The following is a 25,379-nucleotide window of genomic DNA, read 5'->3' as shown; positions in this document are numbered from 1 at the left end:
AAACATCTCATGGATTATCAATGGAAACAGGATGAATCTGTTTTGATCAAAATGAACAATTTTGAGTGTCATCGCAAAGGGTCTGAATACTTATGTAAATGTGATATTTCAGTTATTTATTTTTAATTACTTTGTAAAAAATTCTAAACGCCTGTTTTCGCTTCTTCATTCAGTGGTATTGTGTGTAGATTGATGATGGGGAAAAAAATGTAATCCATTTTAAAATAAGGCTGTAATGTAACAAAATGTGGAAAAAGTGAAGGAGTCTGAATACTTTCTGAATGCACTGTATCTTTCAGCTTTCTCCCCCCCCCCCCCCCCACCACAATCACTGCCAAGAACGATTCCGACCTGAAATGTCACCTATCCATGTTCGAAAGTTCATAGGTCATAAGAGCAGAATTAAGCCATAGACTCCACTCTTCAATCATGTCTGAGCTATCTTTCCCTCTCAACCCCATTCTCTGGCCTCCTCATAACCTTTGACACCTTTAATAATCAAGAATCTGTCAATTTCCACTTTAAAGGGGCAGCATGGTGGTACAACGGTAGAGTTGCTGCTTAACAGTGCCAGACACCCAGACACTCCAGTATCCTCCCACACTCAGGTCGTACAGATTTGTAGATTAATTGGCTTCGGTAAAAATTATAAATTGTCCCTAGTGTGTAGGATATTGCTAGTGTACGGGGATCACTGGTCCACACAGTCTCGGTGGGCTGAAGAGCCTGTTTCCATGCTGTATCTCTAAACTAAACTAAGCTTAATGTTCTCCAGAGATGCTGCCTGACCCGCTGAGTTACTCCAGCACTTTGTGGCCTTAATTCGGAATGGAATCGTTTTTTATTTGCATTTTAAAACTTGACCCTATATGTCTTGTAACATCCATAGGTATGACCTGCTCTTCATGCCGCCGTCGTTCCCCTTTGGTGGGATGGAGAATCCTTGTATTACATTCGTCACTCCATGTCTGTTGGCTGGGGACCGGTCATTGGTTGACGTCATCATCCATGAGATCTCTCACAGCTGGTTTGGCAACCTGGTCACAAACGCCAACTGGGGAGACTTCTGGCTAAACGAGGGGTTTACAATGTACGCCCAGCGGAGAATTTCCACCGAGCTTTACGGTACGTATGTTGCGGTGGTCGGAAAAGAAATTCCGTTTGTCATCTTTGAATGTGGATTTAGATCTTAATCTTTTTGAGCGCATCCCATTGAAACATATTCCTCAAAGCATTCATACCCTCTTACTTTTTTGAAGATTTAGATGCAGTGGCTTTTTTAGTCATAAAATTTGCATAATACAAGCATTAATCGTAAATTGAATTGAATGTAAAAATCAAGAGTTGATAGAGAATGGGGTGTATTAAAATATAAAGATCACACCACAATAGCACAAGTGAAAGTGAATGTAATATACAACAGGTACTACAAGTCTGAAATAAACACTGAAACTGCTGGAAATATTCTGATTGTTTCTGAGGAATGAGATACAATTACAATAAAAGGTAATTGATCTGAAATGTAAATACTGCTCCTCTCTTAGCACATACTGTCCAACTTGTATTTAACAGTTTCTGTTTCAATTTTGTTACACCATTGCCTTCAACAGATAGGGAAGGATAAATCCAGACTAGTTCAACAGGCAACTAATTGAAAGTGTCTGTTTCTTCAATTTTTGCTTTTAAATCTACTCGTGCCATATTGCTGAACAGACTGCATCTTTAAAATCAATGGTTCAATGGTACTTAAATTCAATGGTACTTTGTCACATGTCCCAAAGTACAGTGAAATTCATTTTTGTAAACAGTTCAGTACAAGTATCACTATACATAAACATTTAGATACATTATTATCGATAAGCATCTCAGATACAGTACAAATGTATAGCAGTAGTAGACTGAGACAGTATGCAGTGTCGTCAGATTTGGCACCATTTTCAAGACTTAGTTGTTAAGTGCTCCACAGCTGTAGGCCATGTCCGGTCCACGCGCTCGACATTTTGGAGTTGCGCCCGATCCATCCGAATTCCAGGCTTTGCAAGGCCTCTCACGGCCCACTCCGTCGAGGTGCACTGCACTCCCAAATTACTGACCTATTACAAATAAGTCTTACCATGCGTAGCTTTGTGGTTGGGTGACATTAATATTCGTATCATCAGGGTACTTGTTCTGTGCATTTACTCGTAAAGTTTGTACCTCAGGTGCGGAGTACACATGCCTTGAAGCTGCCACAGGGGGAGCCCTCCTCCGTAAACACATGGATAACGCTGGGGAGAACCATCCCCTCAACAAGCTCAAGGTCAAAATTAAATACGGTGAGTGCTCACAATCTGGGACTATATATGAATGTATATAATGTAAATGTCAAACTCAGCATTTGCTCTCTCCTGCCTATGGTTGCTCCACTCCCTAAGCCCACTATGAAGAAATCAACCATGAATGAATTTATCACATTTATTCAATTTTAGGGATCGATCCGGATGAGACCTATCATGAAACTCCCTATGAAAAGGCTACTGTTTTGTATCATATTTAGCTCACCTTGTGGGTGATCAGAACAAATTTGATGCTTTCCTTTGGGTTAGATTTTGTGAAGTTTATTACAAGCGCAAATTTTTTTTAATGAACAACTGGTAGATACTGTATTGCATATCCAACCCATTGTTAGTCAGTGTTAAATAAACTAAATCATTTCTAGAAAAGACAGCAGGTTAGGTGGCATCTCTGGAGAAAATGGATAGGTGACGTTTCAGTTCATAAGTAACAGGAGCCATTCGGTCCATCAAGTCTATTCAATAATTTATCTATCTTTGCTTCCATCGGAACCCTTCTTCAGACCACCCTGGCCACACTCGTATTTCACTCCTGCCATTGAGAAGTATAGGAGCCTGTACACTGCAACATCCAGGTTCAGGAGCAGCTTCCCAACAACTATCGGGCTATTAAACACTACAACCTCCAACTAAGCTCCGAGCAACATAGACTTGGGGCATTGTCTTTGCCTTTGCACTCTTATTGTTTGTTTTTTATACTGAACTTTTTAATTGTGGTTTTACAGTACAATGTTTGCAAATCTGTTGTGCTACTGCAAGAATGAATTTCATTGCTCCGTTTCAGGACATATGACAATATGACTCTCTTAACTCTGAAGCTGTTTAAAATCAATGCAGTTCCTTGCTGGAAACAGGGTCGTCAAATCAAGTGTTTTGTTGTCATATGTCAAGTCAAGTCAAGTCAAGAGAGTTTATTGTCATGTGTCCCTGATAGGACAATGAAATTCTTGCTTTGCTTCAGCACAACAGAACATAGTAGGCATTGACCACAAAACAGATCAGTGTGTCCATATACCATTATATACATAAATACACACATGAATAAATAAACTGATAAACTGCAAATAACAGATAATGGGCTATTAATGTTCAGAGTTTTGTCCCAGCCAAGTTTAATAGCCTGATTGCTGTGGGGAAGTAGCTATTCCTGAACCTGGTCGTTGCAGTCTTCGGGCTCCTGTACCTTCTACCTGAAGGTAGCAGGGAGATGAGTGTGTGGCCAGGATGGGTGGGTCCTTGTTGATATTACCAGCCTTTTTGAGGCAGCGAATGCGATAGATCCCCTCGATGGAAGGGAGGTCAGAGCCGATGATGGATTGGGCAGTGTTTACTACTTTTTGTAGTCTTTTCCTCTCCAGGGTGCTCAAGTTGCCGAACCAAGCCACGATGCAACCGGTCAGCATGCTCTCTACTGTGCACCTGTAGAAGTTAGAGAGAGTCCTCCTTGACAAACCGACTCTCCGTAATCTTCTCAGGAAGTAGAGGTCCTGATGTGCTTTCTTGATAATTGCATCAGTGTTCTCGAACCAGGAAAGATCTTCAGAGATGTGCACGCCCAGGAATTTGAAGCTCTTGACCCTTTCAACCATTGACCCGTTGATATAAACGGGACTGTGGGTCCACATCCTACTCCTTCCAAAGTCCACAAAATGAAATAACTGAAATATCACATTTACATAAGTATTCCGATCCTTTACTCAGTACTTTGCTGAGGCACCTTTGGCAGCGATTACATCCTCAAGTCTTCTTGGGTATGATGCTACAAGCTTGGCGCACCTGTATTTGGGTAATTTCTCCCATTCTTCTCTGCAGATCCTCTCAAGCTCTGTCAGGTTGGATGGGGAGTGTCGATGCACAGATTTCTTCAGGTCCCTCCAGAGATGTTCGATCGGGTTCAAGTCCGGGCTATTCAAGTACATTCACGGACTTGTCACGAAGCCACTCCTGCGTTGTCTTGGCTGTGTGCTTAGGGTCAGTGTCCTGTTTGAAAATAAACCATCGCCTCAGTCTGAGGTCCCGAATGTTCTGGAAGATTTTCATCGATCCTGACCAGTCTCCCAGTTCCTGCCTTTGAAAAACATCCCCACAGCATGATGCTGCCACCATCATGCTTCACTGAGGGTATGGTATTGGCCAGGTGATGAGCGGTGCCTGGTTTCCTCCAGACATGACGCTTGGCATTCAGGCCAAAGAGTTAAATCTTGGTTTCATCAGACCAGAGAATCTTGTTTCTCATGCCTTTTGGCAAACTCCAAGCGGGCTGTCATGTGCCTTCTACTGAGGAGTGGCTTACGTCTGGCCACCCTACCATGAAGGTTTGATTGGTGGAATGCTGCAGATATAGTTGTCCTTCAGGAATGCTCTCCCATCTCTGCAGAGGAACTCAGGAGCTCTGTCAGAGTGACCACCTCCCTGACCAAGGCCCTTTTCTCCCGATTGCTCAGTTTGGCCAGGCTGACGGAGGCCACTGTGCTCTTCGAGACCTGCAATGCTGCAGAAATTGTTTTTATACCCTTCCCCTGATCTGTGTCTCGACACAATCCTGTCTCGGAGGTCTATGGACAATTCCTTCGCCTTCTTGGCTTGGTTTTTGCTCTGACATGCACTGTCAACTGTGGGACCTTATATAGACAGGTGTGTGCCTTTCCAAATCATGTCCAATCAATTAAATTTACTACTGGTGGACTCCAATCAAGTTGTTGAAACATCTCATGGATTATCAATGGAAACAGGATGAGTCTGTTTTGATCAAAATGAACAATTTTGAGTGTCATCGCAAAGGGTCTGAATACTTATGTAAATGTGATATTTCAGTTATTTATTTTTAATTACTTTGTAAAAAATTCTAAACGCCTGTTTTCGCTTCTTCATTCAGTGGTATTGTGTGTAGATTGATGATGGAAAAAAATGTAATCCATTTTAAAATAAGGCTGTAATGTAACAAAATGTGGAAAAAATGAAGGAGTCTGAATACTTACTGAATGCACTGTATCTTTCAGCTTTCTCCCCCCCACCACAATCACTGCCAAGAGCGATTCCGACCTGAAATGTCACCTATCCATGTTCGAAAGTTCATAGGTCATAAGAGCAGAATTAAGCCATAGACTCCACTCTTCAAACATGTCTGAGCTCTCAACCCCATTCTCTGGCCTCCTCATAACCTTTGACACCTTTAATAATCAAGAATCTGTCAATTTCCACTTTAAAGGGGCAGCATGGTGGTACAACGGTAGAGTTGCTGCTTAACAGTGCCAGACACCCAGACACTCCAGTATCCTCCCACACTCAGGTCGTACAGATTTGTAGATTAATTGGCTTCGGTAAAAATTATAAATTGTCCCTAGTGTGTAGGATATTGCTAGTGTACGGGGATCACTGGTCCACACAGTCTCGGTGGGCTGAAGAGCCTGTTTCCATGCTGTATCTCTAAACTAAACTAAGCTTAATGTTCTCCAGAGATGCTGCCTGACCCGCTGAGTTACTCCAGCACTTTGTGTCCTTAATTCGGAATGGAATAGTTTTTTATTTGCATTTTAAAACTTGACCCTATATGTCTTGTAACATCCATAGGTATGACCTGCTCTTCATGCCGCCGTCGTTCCCATTTGGGGGGATGGAGAATCCTTGTATTACATTCGTCACTCCATGTCTGTTGGCTGGGGACCGGTCTTTGGCTGACGTCATCATCCATGAGATCTCTCACAGCTGGTTTGGCAACCTGGTCACAAACGCCAACTGGGGAGACTTCTGGCTAAACGAGGGGTTTACAATGTACGCCCAGCGGAGAATTTCCACCGAGCTTTACAGTACGTATGGCTGAAGAAGGGTTTCGGCCCGAAACGTCGCCTATTTCCTTCGCTCCATAGATGCTGCTGCACCCGCTGAGTTTCCCCAGCAATTTTGTGTACCTTTACGGTACGTATGTTGCGGTGGTCGGAAAGAAAATTCCGTTTGTCATCTTTGAATGTGGATTTAGATCTTAATCTTTTTGAGCGCATCCCATTGAAACATATTCCTCAAAGCATTCATACCCTCTTACTTTTTTTGAAGATTTAAAGATGCAGTGGCTTTTTTAGTCATTAAATTTGCATAATACAAGCATCGATCGTAAATTGAATTGAATGTAAAAATCAAGAGTTGATAGAGAATGGGGTGTATTAAAATATAAAGATCACACCACAATAGCACAAGTGAAAGTGAATGTAATATACAACAGGTACTACAAGTCTGAAATAAACACTGAAACTGCTGGAAATATTCTGATTGTTTCTGAGGAATGAGATACAATTACAATAAAAGGTAATTGATCTGAAATGTAAATACTGCTCCTCTCTTACATTTACTGTCCAACTTGTATTTAACAGTTTCTGTTTCAATTTTGTTACACCATTGCCTTCAACAGATAGGGAAGGATAAATCCAGACTAGTTCAACAGGCAACTAATTGAAAGTGCCTGTTTCTTCAATTTTTGCTTTTAAATCTACTCGTGCCATATTGCTGAACAGACTGCAGCTTTAAAATCAATGGTTCAATGGTACTTAAATTCAATGGTACTTTGTCACATGTCCCAAAGTACAGTGAAATTCATTTTTGTAAACAGTTCAGTACAAGTATCACTATACATAAACATTTAGATACATTATTATCGATAAGCATCTCAGATACAGTACAAATGTATAGCAGTAGTAGACTGAGACAGTATGCAGTGTCGTCAGATTTGGTACCATTTTCAAGTCTTAGTTGTTAAGTGCTCCACAGCTGTAGGCCATGTCCGGTCCACGCGCTCGACATTTTGGAGTTGCGCCCGATCCATCCGATTTCCAGGCTTTGCAAGGCCTCTCACGGCCCACTCCGTCGAGGTGCACTGCACTCCCAAATTACTGACCTATTACAAATAAGTCTTACCATGCGTAGCTTTGTGGTTGGGTGACACTAATATTCGCATCATCAGGGTACTTGTTCTGTGCATTTACTCGTAAAGTTTGTACCTCAGGTGCGGAGTACACGTGCCTTGAAGCTGCCACAGGGAGAGCCCTCCTCCGTAAACACATGGATAACACTGGGGAGAACCATCCCCTCAACAAGCTCAAGGTCAAAATTAAATACGGTGAGTGCTCACAATCTGGGACTATATATGAATGTATATAATGTAAATGTCAAACTCAGCATTTGCTCTCTCCTGCCTATGGTTGCTCCACTCCCTAAGTCCACTATGAAGAAATCAACCATGAATGAATTTATCACATTTATTCAATTTTAGGGATCGATCCGGATGAGACCTATCATGAAACTCCCTATGAAAAAGGCTACTGTTTTGTATCATATTTAGCTCACCTTGTGGGTGATCAGAACAAATTTGATGCTTTCCTTTGGGTTAGATTTTGTGACGTTTATTACAAGCGCAATTTTTTTTTAATGAACAACTGGTAGATACTGTATTGCATATCCAACCCATTGTTAGTCAGTTTTAAATAAACTAAATCATTTCTAGAAAAGACAGCAGGTTAGGTGGCATCTCTGGAGAAAATGGATAGGTGACGTTTCAGTTCATAAGTAACAGGAGCCATTCGGTCCATCAAGTCTATTCAATAATTTATCTATCTTTGCTTCCGTCGGAACCCTTCTTCAGACCACCCTGGCCACACTCGTATTTCACTCCTGCCATTGGGCAGTATAGAAGCCTGTACACTGCAACATCCAGGTTCAGGAGCAGTTTCCCAACAACTATCGGGCTATTAAACACTACAACCTCCAACTAAGCTCCGAGCAACATAGACTTGGGGCATTGTCTATGCCTTTGCACTCTTATTGTTTGTTTTTTATACTGAACTTTTTAATTGTGGTTTTACAGTACAATGTTTGCAAATCTGTTATGCTACTGCAAGAAAGAATTTCATTGCTCCGTTTCAGGACATATGACAATATGACTCTCTTAACTCTGAAGCTGTTTAAAATCAATGCAGTTCCTTGCTGGAAACAGGGTCGTCAAATCAAGTGTTTTGTTGTCATGTGTCAAGTCAAGTCAAGTCAAGAGAGTTTATTGTCATGTGTCCCTGATAGGACAATGAAATTCTTGCTTTGCTTCAGCACAACAGAACATAGTAGGCATTGACCACAAAACAGATCAGTGTGTCCATATACCATTATATACATAAATACACACATGAATAAATAAACTGATAAACTGCAAATAACAGATAATGGACTATTAATGTTCAGAGTTTTGTCCCAGCCAAGTTTAATAGCCTGATTGCTGTGGGGAAGTAGCTATTCCTGAACCTGGTTGTTGCAGTCTTCAGGCTCCTGTACCTTCTACATCATGTTCCCGATGTTGGGGAAGTCCAGGACAAGGGGTCACAGCTTAAGGATAAGGGGGAAATCCTTTAGGACCGAGATGAGAAGAAACTTTTTCACACAGAGAGTGGTGAATCTCTGAAACTCTCTGCCACAGAGGGTAGTTGAGGCCAGTTCATTGGCTATATTTAAGAGGGAGTTAGATGTGGCCCTTGTGGCTAAAGGGATCAGGGGGTATGGAGAGAAGGCAGGTACGGGATACTGAGTTGGATGATCAGCCATGATCATATTGAATGGCGGTGCAGGCTCGAAGGGCCGAATGGCCTACTCCTGCACCTATTTTCTATGTATCTATGTATCTATGTACCTGAAGGTAGCAGGGAGATGAGTGTGTGGCCAGGATGGTGTGGGTCCTTGATGATATTGCCAGCCTTTTTGAGGCAGCGACTGCGATAGATCCCCTCGATGGAAGGGAGGTCAGAGCCGATGATGGATTGGGCAGTGTTTACTACTTTTTGTAGTCTTTTCCTCTCCAGGGTGCTCAAGTTGCCGAACCAAGCCACGATGCAACCTGTCAGCATGCTCTCTACTGTGCACCTGTATAAGTTAGAGAGAGTCCTCCCAGATAGGACAAATAAATTCTTACTTGCAGCAGCACAACAGAATATGTAAACCTAGTTTACATAGGGTCATTTGTAGGCTGCCCAGTGTACAACTTTAACTTGCCTCCAAATTGTTTACTCTAGGCTTATGTGGACAAGTTCAAATTCAAAAGTATCGTGGCAGAAGATACTTTAAACTTTTACCTAGACTATTTCCCAGAACTCAAGAAGCAAGATGTTGAAAAAAGACCAGGTAATGTTATTTTATTGAAGAATGTTTCATTCTTTTTATTCCACCTCATCATCCCTTTCACTGAAGGGGGGAGCGATGACCCACTAATTTAACTAAAACAAATCCAGTTGTTTCAAATGTTTTGCTTCCACAACGAGAATCTATTCCCAATCCACTGTGTGATGGTAGAATTTCTTATACGTTTTGCTCATGATTAAGTCTCTGAAGTTCTTTGTTTACTTTACACTATGATTCTTAATTAATATACATTCTCCAACCTTGCCTCAAAGATAGACACAAAATGCTGGAGAATCTCAGCGGGTCACACAGCACCACTGGAGGAAAGGAATACGTGACTATTTTGGTCAGAACTCTGACTCTTGCTTCTGAAGAAGTCTGAAGAAAGGTTCTGACCCGAAAAGTCACCTATCCATTTTCTCCAGACCTGCTTGACCCGCTGAGCTCCTCCATCATTTTGTGTCCACCTTCAGCACAACCAGCATCTGCAGTTTCTTCCAACCATGTATCGTCAGTTTGGTGAGAAGCAGGACAATAGCAATAACAAATAAACTGTCTAAATTTTCTTTTTAAGGATTTGAATTTGACTACTGGTTGAATACTCCTGGGTGGTGGTGGAGGCAGGTTCTCTGTATGCTTTCAAGAGAGAGCTAGATAGGTCTCTTAAAAATAGCGGAGTCAGGGGATATGGGGAGAAGGCAGGAACAGGGTACTGATTGGGGATGATCAGCCATGATCACATTGCATGGCGGTGCTGGCTCGAAGGGCCAAATAGCCTACTCCTGCACCTGTTGTCTATCGTCTATGGCCGCCGTATCTGCCAGACCTTTCCTCTGGCGATAATCTCATGAAACCAGCAGAGAGCTTGGCATTGCTGTGGTTTGCTGCTGAGCTGAACATCGATGCAATCAAAGCAGTTGATCTGTGCTCATGGAAAACCTACCAGATTGTCTACTTCCTTGATAAACTACTGGAAAAGTTGCCTCCAGGTATTCCATGATTAGTGACAAACAAATACTAAATTCTTATCACCTGCTATAGGATGTCGTTAAGCTGGAAAGGGCGCAGAGACCCACGACTATGTTGCCAGGACTCGGGTCTGAGCTATTGGGAGGTTGGGCGAGCTAGGACTTTATTCCTTGGAGCGCAAGAGATTGAGGGGTGATCTTATAGAGGCATATAAAATCCTAATTGGAATAGATAGGGTGAATGCAGTCTTTTATCCAGAGTAGGGGAAGAAAAAAAGAGCGACTAGGTTTAAGGTGAGAGGGGAAAGAAGTATTAGGAACCTGAGGGGCAACATTTACACACAGGGCGGTGGGTATATGAAATGACCTCCCAGAGAGGTAGTTAAGGCAAGTACTGTAACAATATTTAATAGACATTTGGGCAGATACATGGATAGAAAATGTTTAGAGGGATATGGGCCATATGTGGCAGGTAGAACTGGGGTAGATGATTAATCTTGGTCAGTATTGATGTCAGGCCGAAGGACCTGTTTCCATACCCCATAACCTCCTGCAGTCTACTACTGAATAGTGCAAATTCATTTTAAGACACATATAAATGATTTTTACTCCATCTGTCCAAGTGAAGTAATGTTCTATTTATTATGAATGTGCACTTAAATTCAGATATCATTGATATTTTCAATTCCAGAGATCTAATTTCTGCCAAACTCGATGATATTCTATACAATTGCTCTTCATTATTAAAACGTCCAGGATAAAGTTTTAGTTGTAAATGTTATAACTCAAGAAGCAATGACAAAAAGGAATAAAATAAGAAATCTTATTTTCTTTTGGAAATACTGAGAAGATGTACCCAAGTATCTCCAAATCCAAGAACGCAGAACTGCGTTTTCGCTGGGTACAAATTATTGGGAGAAATAACTATGAAGATTCATTTGATGAACTCCGAGACTTTCTGCAAAGTCAGGTACATAAGTAATTATAAGTAAGCTGATGGTCTGTTCCACAAAATGAATGTTCAGTCATAAAATGTAACTTCATTAAGATATGCTTGTGTAGAATGCTTTAACATGAGCAAAATTGTTAAAATGCTACTGTCCTATAGCTTGCTCTGAACATTGGACCCTGAAAATATTTTTTTTGGTGATGGTTTTACTCTTAGAAGACTACACTTGATCATCATGCCTACATTAGACCGATGGTAGAAGGGCACAGAAAACTGGTAGGTGGGGGCAAGACAAATGATAGGTGCATTCAGGTGAGGGGGCGGGCACAGTGGTGCAGCTGGCAGAGCAAGCCCTAGAGGCACGGGTTTGATCCCAACTTTGTCTGTGTGGAATTTGCACGTTCTATCTGTGACTGCATGGGTTTCCTCCGGGTGTTCTGGCTTGCTCTGCCATCCCAAAGACGTGCGGATTTGTACGTTAATCGGCCTCTGTAAATTGTCCCTGGTATGTGGGGAATGGATGAGAAAGTGGGAAACAGAACTGCTATGAACAGATGATCGATGTGGACCATAGGGCCTGCTTTCATGCTGCCTCTTTAAATGAAACTCTTTTGCTTGTAATCTGCTTGTAAATGCAGTAAATTTCAAAGCCTACTCTGTTTCAACATACAGTAATGTCTCTTTCTCTTCTGTCACAGGGTATTACAGAAGTACACAGTTCCTCTTTGTGAGCCATGTGGACAGAAACCGAGGGAACACGCAAACTGGCACAGGGGACTTTTGCAACTACAGGGCACCAACCAGTTTGGTCACGTGTGCGCCGAATCACGGGACGATGATGTCGGGTGGGCGGAGCTAGCGGGTGGGCGGAGCAAGCGAGCGACCATTCGGCCCGCACTCCCTCTGCCGCCTCAGTTCCCCCGGCAGCAGCAGCGATGGCGGAGGAAGGTTCGGGGCCAGACGCCGCCACGGCCTCCAGTTGCTGTGATTTCAACCTACGCCACCTGCACCTGGAGCTGCGGGTGGAGTTCGACCGCCGCCAGCTAACGGGTCGGGTCGTGCTACAGCTCGGCTGCCTGCGGCCCGGGCAGCGGCTGCTGCGGCTCGACACCCACCCCAGCCTGAGCGTGGAGGCGGTCCGGGCCCGCTACGGCTCCGGGACCCCGGCCCAGACCCTGGAGCACCGCACCCGCCCCTTCACCACCTACGGCTCGGTGCTGGAGCTCACCCTGCCCGGACCCTGCGACCCAGCGGAGCCGCTGGAGGTGACCATCGAGTACACGACCGGCGACGGCCCAGGGGTGAGTCCAGCCGATGGCCCTTCGGCCCACACTCTCTGTGCTGGCAACAGCTGAAATGTGTAGGAAGGAGCTGGTTTACCCCCAAGAGGTCTGAAGAAATGTCCCGAACAGAAACGTCAGCCATTCCTTTTCTCCGGAGATGCTGCCTGACTCACTGAGTTACTCCAGTATCTGTCTATCTTAGAAACATAGCTGATCACAGCTGAAGTTCTGTGTGTAATGGGCAGGTCATTATGGACACAAGGAACTGTGAAAGAAGACAAAGACAGAATGCTGGAGTAACTCAACGTGTCAGGCAACATCTCTGGAGAACATGGTTAGGATACTTAAAGAATGGGGAAAGATAGATCAACCATGATTGAATGGTGCAGTAGACTTAATGGGCTCAATGGTTTAATTCTGCGCCTATGAAGGGAGACTTTAAAGTGAAAGCTAGAATGTAAATCCCTACTACAATCAGTCTGAGGAAGGGTCCCAACCTAAAATGCCACCTATCCATGTCTCATGCCTTATCTCTCCTTATCTCACACCTTTTGTCTTTTCATTTCTTCCTTCCTTGGGGGGGGGGGGGGGGGGGGGGGGGAAGAGGGGAGTGCAGGGGAGAGATATGTTTTTTTTTGCCTTCCTTCACAGCGGGGAGAAGTTGCGCTGTGAAGGATGTTTGTGTAAATTGTGTTGGGTCTTGGGTCTTTTTTGTTTTGTATGTATGGCTGCAGAAACGGCATTTCGTTTGGACCTCAACGGGGTCCAAATGACAAATAAATGTATTGTATTGTATTTCATCCTTTTGTGTTGTACCGCCTCATACCACCAGTTTACCTCTCCCCTGACTCTTTGTCCGAAGAAGGGTCGTGCCCAAAGCATCGCCTGTTCCTTTTCTCCAGAGATGCTGTCGGACTCAATCAAAATGATAGCAGACAGCCTTGGAAGCCTTACCCCAATACTCAAACCTCACGTCAAAAAACTTGGAGTGATATTTGACTCGGCACTGAAATTTGACAAACGAGTCAATGCCGTGGTAAAAGCTAGCTTCTTTCAGCTTCGGACGATAGCTAAAATAAAACAGTTCCTCCAGTTTGATGACCTGGAAAAGATCATCCACACATTTATCTCCTCCCGCCTAGATTACTGCAACTCCCTTTACACTGGCATCAGCCAATCCTCCCTGTCCCGCCTGCAACTGGTCCAAAACGCCGCAGCGAGACTCCTGACGGGCACCCGAGAAAGGGACCACATCACCCCGATCCTGGCCTCTCTCCACATGGCTCCCTGTGCAGTTCCGTATAAACTTCAAGATCCTCCTCCATGTCTACAAAGCCCTCAATGGGCTTGCCCCCACCTACATAAAAAGTCTTCTCACCCACCACTCCACCTCCAGGCCCCTCAGATCGGCCGACTTGGGGTTGCTGAATATCCCACGGTCTAGGCATAAGCTCGGGCGACCGCGCCTTTGCGGTTGCAGCTCCTAGACTGTGGAACAGCATCCTCTTTCCCATCAGAACTGTCCCCTCCATCGACTCTTTTAAGTCAAGACTAAAGACTTATCTATACTCCCAAGCCTTTCCTGACGTCCTCTGAGTGAGGGCTACATGTATATATGTATGTAATTTGTTTTGTTGTGCTATTCTTATAACAAATGTAAAGCACTTTGGCCAACGAGAGTTGTTTTTTAAATGTGCTATATAAATAAATTTGACTTGACTTGACCCCCTGAGTTACTCCAGCATTTTGGGTCCTTCTTCCATGTACCACTTTGCCAGACATTTTACAGCACTCTGCCCCTCATCAAAATTTCAACCAGCTCCCCCACCCGCCCATAATCCCAACCCAAAACATCAGCTATCCATGTTCTCCAGCGATTGTACCTGACCCGCTGAGTTACTCCAGCAGTTTGTGTCTTTGTTTGTAAACCGGCATTTACAGTTCCTTGTGTCCACACTGACTAGTTGGTTACCTGTCAACTGTACACAGAACTTCAGTTCCTTAATTGGCATCACGGGTAGATAGAGTGGTCAAGAAGGCTTTTGCTACATTGGCCCTCATCAGTCGGGGTATTGAGGATCGAAGTTGGGATGTTATGTGACAGTTGTGCCTTTCTATCGTTAGTTGGAGTGTTGTGTTCAAATTTGGCCCGCTTATGTTATTATGTTATTAAGCTGGAGAGAGTGCGGAGAAAACTTCTGTTTTGAGGATGTTGCTCGGATTGAGCCTGTGCTATGGAGAGAGGTTGGGCTGGCTAGGACTTTATTCGTTGGAGTACAGAAGGCTGGGGGCTGATGTTGTAGAGGTATATAACTCGTAAGGGGAATAGATAGTGTGAGTATGGTATCAAGGACCAGACAACATGGGTTTAAGGTGGTGGGGTGGAAAATGTAATGGCAACCTTTTCACATAGAGGGTGGAAGAAGTTGCCAGATGAGGTAATTATGGCAGGTATAATGACAACATTTAATATAAAATTTGACAGATACTTTTGAATAGGAAAGGTTCAGAGGTATATAGTACAAAACACGGGCAGGTGGGACAGGTGTAGATGAGGCAGGTAGACACAAAATGCTGGAGTAACTCAGCGGGTCAGGCAGCATCTCTGGAGAGAAGGAATGGGTGATGTTCCGGGTCGAGACCCTTCTTCAGAGGCATCTTGGTCAGGATGGGGAAATCTGGCCGAATGCAGTTTCCTTGCTGTATCTCTCAGCTAAACATGGACTAAAGAACAATGAAAAGCTTTGTTTTGCATGCAATCCAAACAGATCAGATAATACTGTACGTTAATACAATGAAGTTAGAGCAAACAATTAGAGCGAAGGGAAGAAACGGAACGCAAAAGACAGTTCTCAGCATTATAGGGTGATTTCACGAAAGGTCACTGGAGCGTAGATCCGCACCCACGTGACCGAAAATTTTAACTGGGGGACAAGCGTCACAAAATCAGGACATTTTTTGGCTAATAATAAAAAGTCCTGATTTTGTCAAATTAACAGCTGACAATTATACCATTCCTAAGCTTGCATCTGAGTAAAATTTATTTCAAGACGCATTTATGATTCATGGATATTTAAATGGTAAATGGAGCTTCAGAAGCGTGTTCATTTTGCATGTTAAAACCCACCCGAGAACCATGGGCGATTTTGCAATTTTACTGACGGATTTTTAACTTTTAATACTTTTCATCTAACAAATGAATAAAGATAAAAAGTCAATAATGCCTTACTTTTGATGAAATGCAGCGAGCAAACGCGATAATTCCCGATATTTTGGATCTTTAAATCTCCACGGCAAATGTCCGCTAGCACTTCCGCTGTATTTACACCTTCAGCTCCCTCTTGAATTTACCTTAGTTTCTATCTTTTTTTTTTTACTGTAAAATTAGGTAGCTGTGCCTCACGGTCACCCCGACTAGTACAGTAAATTGCAGCTCAAAACCTGGCCGTTTTCGATGTTTTTAACGGGTGTGAAAGTGTGTGTTTTCCCATTCACTAACATGTACCGGAAGTGATGCTTGTCCCCCAGTTAAAATTTTCGGTCACGTGGGTGCGGATCTACGCTCCAGTGACCTTTCATGAAATCACCCTATAGGATAGCAGTTCCATTGACCTATGCCTTATCATGCCAAATCTATGTTGGAGTCATAGATAGAGTCATAGTCTTACAGTGTGGAAACAGGCCCTTTGACCCAACTTGCCCACACTTGTCAACATGTCCCATCAACACTATTCCCACCTGTCCTATCTAAATGGCAGCTTGTTCCATATACCTACCACCCTTTGATTAACAAATTACCCCTCGGATTCCTATTTAATCTCACCCCCTCACCTAAACCTATGTCCTCAATTCCCCTACTCTGGGCAAGAGACTCTGTGCGTCTACCCGATTTATTCCTCCCATCTGTTCTTGTGTGGATAAGAAAGATCTTTAGACATATTTTGAAGAGTGAGTTATAATTGGTATCCAGGCTTGTTTTTATCCTGACATCTACATTCCTTTCTGAAAACAAACGGATCTAGTAATCTGCTCATTGCTTTTTGAGTGTGTTCACTATGCGTGAAGTTCTGATGTTGCGATCGTGAGGGCACTAGGGGTGTCATTAACTCCATGGTTAAGCATTTTGGGGTCATAATAGGCACAATATAAATGCAAGATTTTTGAAGGTACAATGGTACAGTGTAACATAGTCACTGTGGTTTTGGGATACACGTCAGATTTACTTCCGTTATCAGACGCTTTGCATGTGATGCTGACATATTATTTTTAAATGTGCCTGTTTAGAGAAAATTACCACAGAATCCAAGAATTGGTTCTTTTTAATCACGTTAATTAATAGATACCCATTGTTGCATTAAATTTATTGAACTGGTGCCACCTTAAAAACTGTTGCCTGGAAAATGTAATAATTTAATGCCTTAACCTGCTGCGTGAGTATTTAGTTTAGAGATACAGCACGGAAACAGGCCCTTCCGCGCCGACCAGAGATCCCCGCACATTAACACTATCCTACACCAAGCCAATTAACCTACAAACCTGTGCCTCTTTGGAGTGGGAGGAAACAAGATCTCGGAGAAAACCCACGCGGGTCACGGGGAGAACGTGCAAACTCCGTACAGATAGCACCCATAGTCCGGATTGCACCCGGGTGTCCGGAGCTGCATTCGCTGCAAGGCAGCAACTCTACTGCTGCGCCACCGTGACCGCTCTAGTTCCAGAACACGACTGATCCCGTGTGACTGTCACACATTATGGCAATGCCTGATGGTGGCAAGTATGATGCTCAGAGTCTGGACATTGATGTTGGAAGATGCATGTGGGCCCTTGTTTCCAACTAAACTTCCTGTCTGTCATTTATTTTACCGTGCAAGCTATTTTCTCTTTTCTGCTTGTGTAGAAATTATTTGGAATTCTACTGCTCTAGATTTTCACACCGTCCAGTTCAGCCAACTTTTCCTCTGTACGTCTTTCTATTTTGTCCTTCTTCCACACGCCAAGAGCAAATACTCAGCTTCAGTGAGTTAAAATCATTTGCAGCAGCACAACAGCAATACTGCATGATAACAACTCATTGCTGTGTTCTTTTTTTACCAGGTTGTTTGGTTGAACCCAGAGCAGACAGCAGGCAAAGTAAAGCCATATCTCTTCACCCAAGGTCAAGCTGTTTTAAACAGATCTTTCTTCCCTTGTTTTGATACTCCAGCTGTTAAAAGTACTTACTCTGCCTCTATTAAGGTAAGTTTTCAAAGCTAACTCGATTATGTTAGATTTATAATGAATGAGCAAATGAAGTGTGGCTGGACAATTTTTTCCTGAAACTATTTATCAAAAGAAGAATATATTGAGCAATCTTACCATGCAAATGCATATGGCTAATTAACTTAAATATATGAGTCTGTTTAAATGATTACAAGCCCATCATTGTTTTCAAAGACTTATGTACAACATATCAGCCTGATGAAGGGTCCTGACCTGACAGTCATCTGTCCATTCCCTCCCCAGATGTTGCCTGACTCACTGAGTTCATCCAGCACTTGTTTTTTTGCTTAAGATTCCGGCATCTGCAGTTCCTTATGTCTCTTATTTATAATGTCTCTGCTTTTCTTTGTTCCTAATGCTATAAATCCACTGGCCAGAGGTATACTTTAAGGAACCTTTTGAGATCTTTACCTCGAAAAGTAATTATACTTTGTGTGGTGTGATGGATTAGAAACTAAAACCAAAATACTGCAGGTGCTGGAATTTTATGACAAAACTGCAAATAGTCTAAAGCTCAGATCCTTAGGGAGGAGTGTGACTAAATCTGAAAGGGTAGCTCAATTTCTCTTGACTGCCTGATGCTGCCTGACCTGTTTATTTTCCCGTTATTTTCAGTTTCCTTTTGTGAATATTACTAAATATTTATCTGTCAATTTGGGGGGGGGGGACAGGCACTATCTGTAAAGGGAATGGACAGGTGACATAAGACATAGGAGCAAAACCAGGCCATTTGGCCCATCGAGAATTCTCTGCCATTTGATCAAGGCTGATTTATTTTTCCTTCACAACCTCATTTCCCTGCCTTCTCCTCGTAACCTTTGACATTTTCGCCCGAGACCCTTCTTGAAACTGTTGAAGGATCCTGACCCGAGACCATTGCCTTTCCATTCCCTCCATAGATGTTGTCGGACCTGCTGAGTTCTTCCAGCACTTTGTGTGTTTTTCTCGATTCCTGCATCTGCAGTTCCTCCTGTCTCCAGGTGATTTTACTTCGGAGTCACGTGAGTGACTACGTGAAGAAGGGCCGTCCGTCTGCGTGCGCGTCATTACGTCTGAACGCAACGCGCGACGGACTGGCAGAGGCACTGCGTCCTCCCAGGCCGTTAGGTTGGCAGGTAAGGAAAGTTGAATCACTTACCTGCGTTCTTTCGGGCTTGAAACTTTTTGTAGTTTCAGGGCCCAGATGTCGAGGAGACGGTCCGCGAGGAAGTCGGCTGCCGAAGACAGCAGTATTTCCCAGTAGCGGGCAACGGTGTTTCCCCGACATTAGCGCCGGCAGAACCGGCAGGAGTCTTGTTGCAGGAGGAGAGCTCCGTTGGTGGTCCTGCAGTACGGGAAAATCCACCCGCAAGACAAACAACCCGTTGCCTCGGAAGACTCCGGGGAGGGAAAGGGATACCCTCCCTCAACGGAGAGCGTCTGAGGACAACTCTCCCACATAGGAGCAACTTTTTGGAGAAGTTGCTCCAACAATGACCTGCTCTAAGGAGAGAGCTGTGTCAGCCCGGGGCCTACAGCAGCAGGCAGTACCGGGAGCCTCGCATAATGGGGCAACCCAATGTCTTCCCCATTGGAGGGGGAAGTACATATGGAAGAAACCACTCTGAATCAGAGTACAAAAGCAGGGGGGGGGGGGGGGGGGGGGGGACCTTCCCAGGGACAAGCAGAAGAAAGGAAGTAAGTAAGTAACTTTTACTTATATAGCACTGTTTAAGTTAACTTGCACCAAAGAGCTTAACATAAAATAAATAATAAGCAGAAAGGAAAAGAAATACTTCTGCAATCATCCAGGTTCCACTGGGTGCTTCCCTGGATAGAGATCTAGAAAATGTCTCCTGCTCTGAGGAGAGGAGCATTCACGGTCAGTTTCAGTCTGACCCAAAGCAAGAATCTCATTTAGGCCCGCTGGAGGGACCATGTCAGCGCAGGTATCCTCAGGGGCCTGCGGCAGCACCTGTTTTCAGGGCTACCTACAAATCTCACTCTCAATGGAGGGGAGTGTGAGTGATCAGTAGGTAACTGATCTCGAATTACAATACTATACAATACCATTTATTTGTCATTTGAACCTCACATAACGTTCAAACGAAATTTGGTTTCGAGATCAGTAGGTAATTGATCTCGAATTAAAGTATGAACATACTGAAGCACATGCATATGGCCTCAAGAGACGGCAGTTGGCAGAATATCCGCACAAATGCCGGCAAGGGAACAGCGCTATCAGGGTGACTTTGGAGAAACCAGCCGCCGAATCCTCTCTTCAGGTAAGACCAGAAGAAGGAAGCAAAAGCTGTCGGACCAATCAAGGTACCAACGACATGCAAATTTCATCAGTAGGCGACAACACACCCCACACCTCCATAGGGGGTAAGCAGTTCACTGAAGCCGGTGGTAGCTTGAAAGCTGGGCACGGAAATATGATCAGTCGTCTTTCAAGGCAGACTCAGAATTATGGCCAGAATTGTCCGACAAGGCAGGCTCAGTATGATAAGGTTTTCAGACCAAGACCCAAGCAGAGGTCAGGAGAAACAGTGGAATCCACACTTTCTACCAGTCCAACTCCCAATCAAGGAGAGGAAAGGAACCCGCATCAGGGGCCTTTGGGCTTACCACAAGACCACCGGTAGCCATGGAGGTAGGTGGGTCTGGGTTTACTGAAACAAGGGATTGTGGACCAGTTACATGTTGGTAATTTTACTCTTGTGTTTTTGTTCAAAATGACAATAACATCAATTTCAGATCTGGTCTTAAAAAACAGATAACAACATGTGATTATTTTTTACTGCACAACATACATAGGTTCCAAGCAGATTTGGAACTCGGACCGGAATTGTCTTCAAGGCAGGCCCAGTATTTTGGGCAGGATTGCCTTCCAGGACAGGTGACAGATGGAGGATGTCACTTCATCCAGGTTTAACTCATTTGTGCAGTACAGACTTTTAGAAACAGCAATTTTTTGTTACGGTCTAACTACTGTTTTATAGGAGCTTCCTATAAAATGGTCACATGGCATGCATCGACCTCAAAGATGCATACTATTCGGTGTCTATTCATTAAGAACAGGAGATATTTGAAGTTTAACTGGATGGCATGGCTCTGCCAAATGGGTTGACATCAGCACCTAGACTATTGACTAAATTACGGAAACCAATTCTGGGACTACAAAGGTCTCAAAACCACATAGTAATGGCATATTTGGAGGACATTTTCATTTTGGAGTCACCAAGAATTGGCAGAAGCATCAGTCAAGCAAACCAAAACCCTGTTTGAAAGAGTTCAAAAGGGAACTGCAGATGCTGGAATATCGAAGGTACACAAAATTGCTGGGGAAACTCAGCGGGTGCAGCAGCATCTATGGAGCGAAGGAAATAGGCGACGTTTCGGGCCGAAACCCTTCTTCAGACCTGAAGAAGGGTTTCGGCCCGAAACGTCGCCTATTTCCTTCGCTCCATAGATGCTGCTGCACCCGCTGAGTTTCCCCAGCAATTTTGTGTACCTTCCTGTTTGAAAGAATTGGTTACCTCATCCATCCAGTTAAATCAAAATTGACACCTACAAGGGTAATTGATTACCTAGAATTTACTATCAAAAACAGTAAATATGTTGGTGACTTTGCCTAGGGGCAAACGACAATATTAATTAAGCCTGCAATGAACTGATAGTCAAATTCTAGCCATCTATCAGGCAAACAGCGAGTGTAATTGGCAAATAGTAGCTGCATTCCCAGCAATACGGGCCTTTGCATTACCAGAACTTACAGCAAGCAAAGGAACGAACACTCGGATTACATGCAGGCCGAATTGGCAAACTATGGATTGCCAGCAGAGGCCATTGTTGAATAACTGGTGGATAACGAATGGGAGACAGCTCAGGGAAATTTTGCTCGAAAGCCATCGAGGGTTCTTCAGACCTATGCAAGCGGTTAAGGATGGGGAGACACCAACACAGTCTAAAGCTGTGGGGGCAGATGGAATGAGCAGGAGTCTGTAATTCCCCAACACATGGAATCAATTACCCAGAATTGTTGGGGGCACAATATGGACTCAAGGTTCTCTGTAGCGATATGCAACCGGTGCTTGTTCAAATTCAGATTGATAACACCACTGCGGTGGCATATATCCATTAACAAGGGTGGTGTAAAATCTGTATCTTACGACAGATTGTCGAACCTCATTTGGCACTGGTGTATCGAGAGGAATATTTGGGAAATCTACGAGGTAGATATAACACGGTGACAGATGCTGGATCACGAATGTTTAATAACAACACAGAATGGATGTTGAATCAGGCAGTATTTAACAAAATAACTACACAATTTGGCATACCAGATGTTGATCCGTTTGCATCTAGACTAACCATTAGTTACCCAGATATGTGTCCTGCGAGCTGGATCCAGGAGCAAGGCAGTGGATGCTTTCTCCCTCAATTGGGGAGGAATGTTTATGTATGCTTTCCGCCAATTTGTCTCACAAACCGATGCTTGACAAAAATCAAGCAAGACTAAGCCACAGGCATATTGGTAGTGCCAGATTGGCCTACTCAAGCCTGGTCCCCAAATATTTTGGGAATTATAGTCCAGCCAGTAATGGCTGTACCCAAGAGCAGGGAGCTCCTAGTGAACCCAGTTACAAGGAGCAATCATCCACTACATGAACGTATAACTTGTTGGTCTGCAGATTCTGAGGAGGCCATTTCAAGGCATAGGACTGTCCGAACAAATACAACACAGTTCGGATAACGGATGTCTTGGAGTTCCTATCAACTGTACTATAACTATAAACTAAGTTATAGTGCATCTATAGTGCCAGAGGCGCACTCTCCTCCAATCTGATGCCGGAAGCAGGGCACAGTTCGATAGGAACGCACCCCTCTACAACAAAATTCATGAAGGGAATTTACAATTTAAGACCTCCAAGGCCAAGGTACACTGACACATGGGATGTGAGCGTGGTACAAACCCTACTTTGACAGTGAGGACCGCCTATAACAAACCCTGAAGGTGGTATGCTGACAAAGAGTCCAGACACTGCAAAAGCTACGGTTGGACTACATGACCACCAATATGAACAACATAACATTCCTAATCAGGAACCTGATAAAACAGAGCAGGCCAGGAATGCCAGGGATGGAGATCCAGTTCTTGGCATATCCAGAGAACCAACGGTTGTGTGGGTGGTAACATACTATCACCACTATCTGAGAGTTACGGAGAACCTCAGAGGCTCAGAACAATCGGTCCTCATCAGCCATAAAAAAAAAAGCCACACCAAAAGGTGTCAACTCAAACCAATCTCCAGATGGTCAAAAGAGGTAATGGCGGTAGCAGGAGTAAACATTTATATGGTTAAATCTCACTCCACCAGGGCTGCATCTACGTCGGCAGCAAGAGCTATGGACATTCCCCTTGACGACATCCTAGTGGCTGCAGGATGGACGAATGAAATAACGGTCCACCGGTTTTATAACAAACCCATAACCGGACTGGGGGTGTTTGCACATACCATTTTAAGTTCTGTCCCTTAGTTCCCCCCCAAGGTTGGGAGGGGTAACTTTTTTAAAAACTTTTCTTTCATTTAAAGCATCAGTTTCTTTACTTAACTACGTAATGTCTGAATGCTTTAATGATTACACGCATCCATGGTCAATCCATTCAGTGTGTGACGCCTGGATTCGTAACCGGCGTAAAATCACAGAGCTTTGAAATCTTCACGTAGTCACTCACGTGACTCCGAAGTAAAATAGTAAGATTAAACGAGAACTTACCAGTTTGAAGTTTGATCTTGATTTTATGAGGAGTTACGATGAGCGATTACGTGCCCACCGCTCCCACCCTCATACTATCAAGGTCATATGGAAGTTCTAGTTTCTTCACAATCTTACTATTCTCAGGTCTTCTTTTTATCTGTGATTTAACACCGCTGCTTTGAAGATTGAAGCGCACGCAGACGGACAGCCCTTCTCGTAATCGCTCATCGTAACTCCTCATAAAATCAAGATCAAACATCAAACTTGTAAGTTCTCGTTTAATCTTACTATTCTACCTCTTTTTAGACAATTTCTCAGGTGAATTGTGGAATTGTTTCAGGTTCCTGAAGGTTTTACAGCTGTAATGAGCGCAACTGACTGGGAGCACGACGAGAAGGAAAATGTATTCAACTTCAAAATGCGACACCCAATTCCTGCATATCTCATCGCTTTGGCCGTTGGTGACATTGTGTCTGCTGAGGTTGGTCCAAGGTTAGTCCCCTCCTTGACGCTTCTTTGTGGGCTAGAATATAAACATTCTCCAGCCATTTTTTTGTAGAAACAAAGATTTTAAAATTAGGTAAGAGGAGGTGTCTGAGAGCTGGCGTCTGGCCTCGGCACGGTAGAGGTTAGCCCGCCACCCTACAACACCACCTCCCTTGTCGACGGGTTTGATGATAATGTCAGGATTGTTGCGAAGTGAGTGAAGGTTGTTCTGCTTTTGCCACCACACGCATTATTTCCATTTGACTACAGAATGGAAGTTATAAAACTTAGAGCAGTACAGCACAGGACCAGGCCCTTCGGCCCACAATATCTGTGCCAAACAAGTTGCCCAGCTGATCTCATCTCAACTGCTTGCTAGTGATCCATATCCCTCCTAAACCATGCAACATGTTCCCGATGTTGTGGGAGTCCAGAACCAGGGGCCACAGTTTAAGAATAAGGGGTATGCCATTTAGAACTGAGATGAGGAAAATATTTTTCACACGGAGAGTTGTGAATTTGTGGAATTCTCTGCCTCAGAAGGCAGTGGAGGCCGATTCATTGGATGCATTCAAAAGATAGTTAGATAGAGCTCTTCGGGCTAGCGAAATCAAGGGGTATGTGGAGAAGGCAGGAACGGGGTACTGATTGTGGATGATCCGCCATGATCACATTGAATGGAGGTGCTGGCTTGAAGGGCCGAATGGCCTACTCCTGCACCTATTGTCTATGTATCTATGATCCATAACCCTAATGCAAAATCCACGTGCCTATCTAAAAGCTTGTTAAATGCCACTATTGTATCTGCCTTCACCATCACACCCGCCAATGCATTCCAGGCCTCTGTATATACAAAAACTTGGCCCACACATCTCCATTATATTTTCCTCCTCTCACCTTATAGCTGTGCGCTCTAGTGTTGGACTTATGCTTGTTGCCTTTCCTGAATGATAGTACTACATTCGCTAACATCCTTTCATCTGGCTGCTTACCAGAAGTAACAAAGATTGTATACTGTGGACGGCTTAAGTGTATTCATGTGGATGTCTGTAATGAGGTGCCAGGGGAAGTAGTTGAGGTGGGTACAATCGCAATGTTTAAGACATTTGGACAGGTACATGGATAGGACAGGGTTAAACACAGGCATGCGGGACCAGTGTAGTTGGGACATGTAGGTTGGTGTGGGCAAGTTGGGCTGAAGGCCCGTTTC

The 25,379-nt window shown here is 43.8% G+C and overlaps 2 protein-coding genes across 2 annotated transcripts in view; both read left to right on the top strand.

Annotated features, from left to right (window-relative positions):
* The first annotated feature begins 849 nt into the window (after positions 1-849).
* On the top strand, positions 850-12,255 carry LOC116986571 (aminopeptidase B-like). The gene is made up of 7 exons (XM_033042169.1): positions 850-1,125; positions 7,327-7,440; positions 7,594-7,706; positions 9,374-9,482; positions 10,054-10,087; positions 10,284-10,468; positions 12,095-12,255. Exons 1-7 carry the CDS (start codon positions 870-872, stop codon positions 12,253-12,255), a joined length of 972 nt encoding a protein of 323 aa, XP_032898060.1. The 5' UTR covers positions 850-869.
* A 6-nt stretch (positions 12,256-12,261) lies between these two features.
* Positions 12,262-25,379, top strand: part of LOC116986809 (aminopeptidase B-like) — a 33,246-nt gene continuing 20,128 nt past the window's right edge. The window contains exons 1-3 of the mRNA XM_033042525.1: positions 12,262-12,697; positions 17,774-17,914; positions 24,024-24,175. Of these exons, the coding sequence (XP_032898416.1) occupies positions 12,332-12,697; positions 17,774-17,914; positions 24,024-24,175 (659 nt within the window). The 5' untranslated portion in view covers positions 12,262-12,331. The remainder of the gene's footprint in view (positions 12,698-17,773; positions 17,915-24,023; positions 24,176-25,379) is intronic.

Source organism: Amblyraja radiata, chromosome 24 (assembly GCF_010909765.2).
Source record: "Amblyraja radiata isolate CabotCenter1 chromosome 24, sAmbRad1.1.pri, whole genome shotgun sequence".
Lineage (NCBI taxonomy): Eukaryota > Metazoa > Chordata > Chondrichthyes > Rajiformes > Rajidae > Amblyraja > Amblyraja radiata.
The sequence above is the reverse complement of the archived record's forward strand: the minus strand, read 5'-3'. Positions and strand labels throughout refer to the sequence as shown.

Bases quoted from the DNA above. Each gene is read 5' to 3' on its own strand.
- LOC116986571 (XM_033042169.1), top strand. From the start codon at position 870: ATGTCTTGTAACATCCATAGGTATGACCTGCTCTTCATGCCGCCGTCG. The intron at 7,707-9,373 runs GTTAGATTTTGT...TGTTTACTCTAG, and splicing joins AATTTGATGCTTTCCTTTGG to GCTTATGTGGACAAGTTCAA. The intron at 10,088-10,283 runs GTGGTGGTGGAG...TGTCTATCGTCT, and splicing joins TACTGGTTGAATACTCCTGG to ATGGCCGCCGTATCTGCCAG.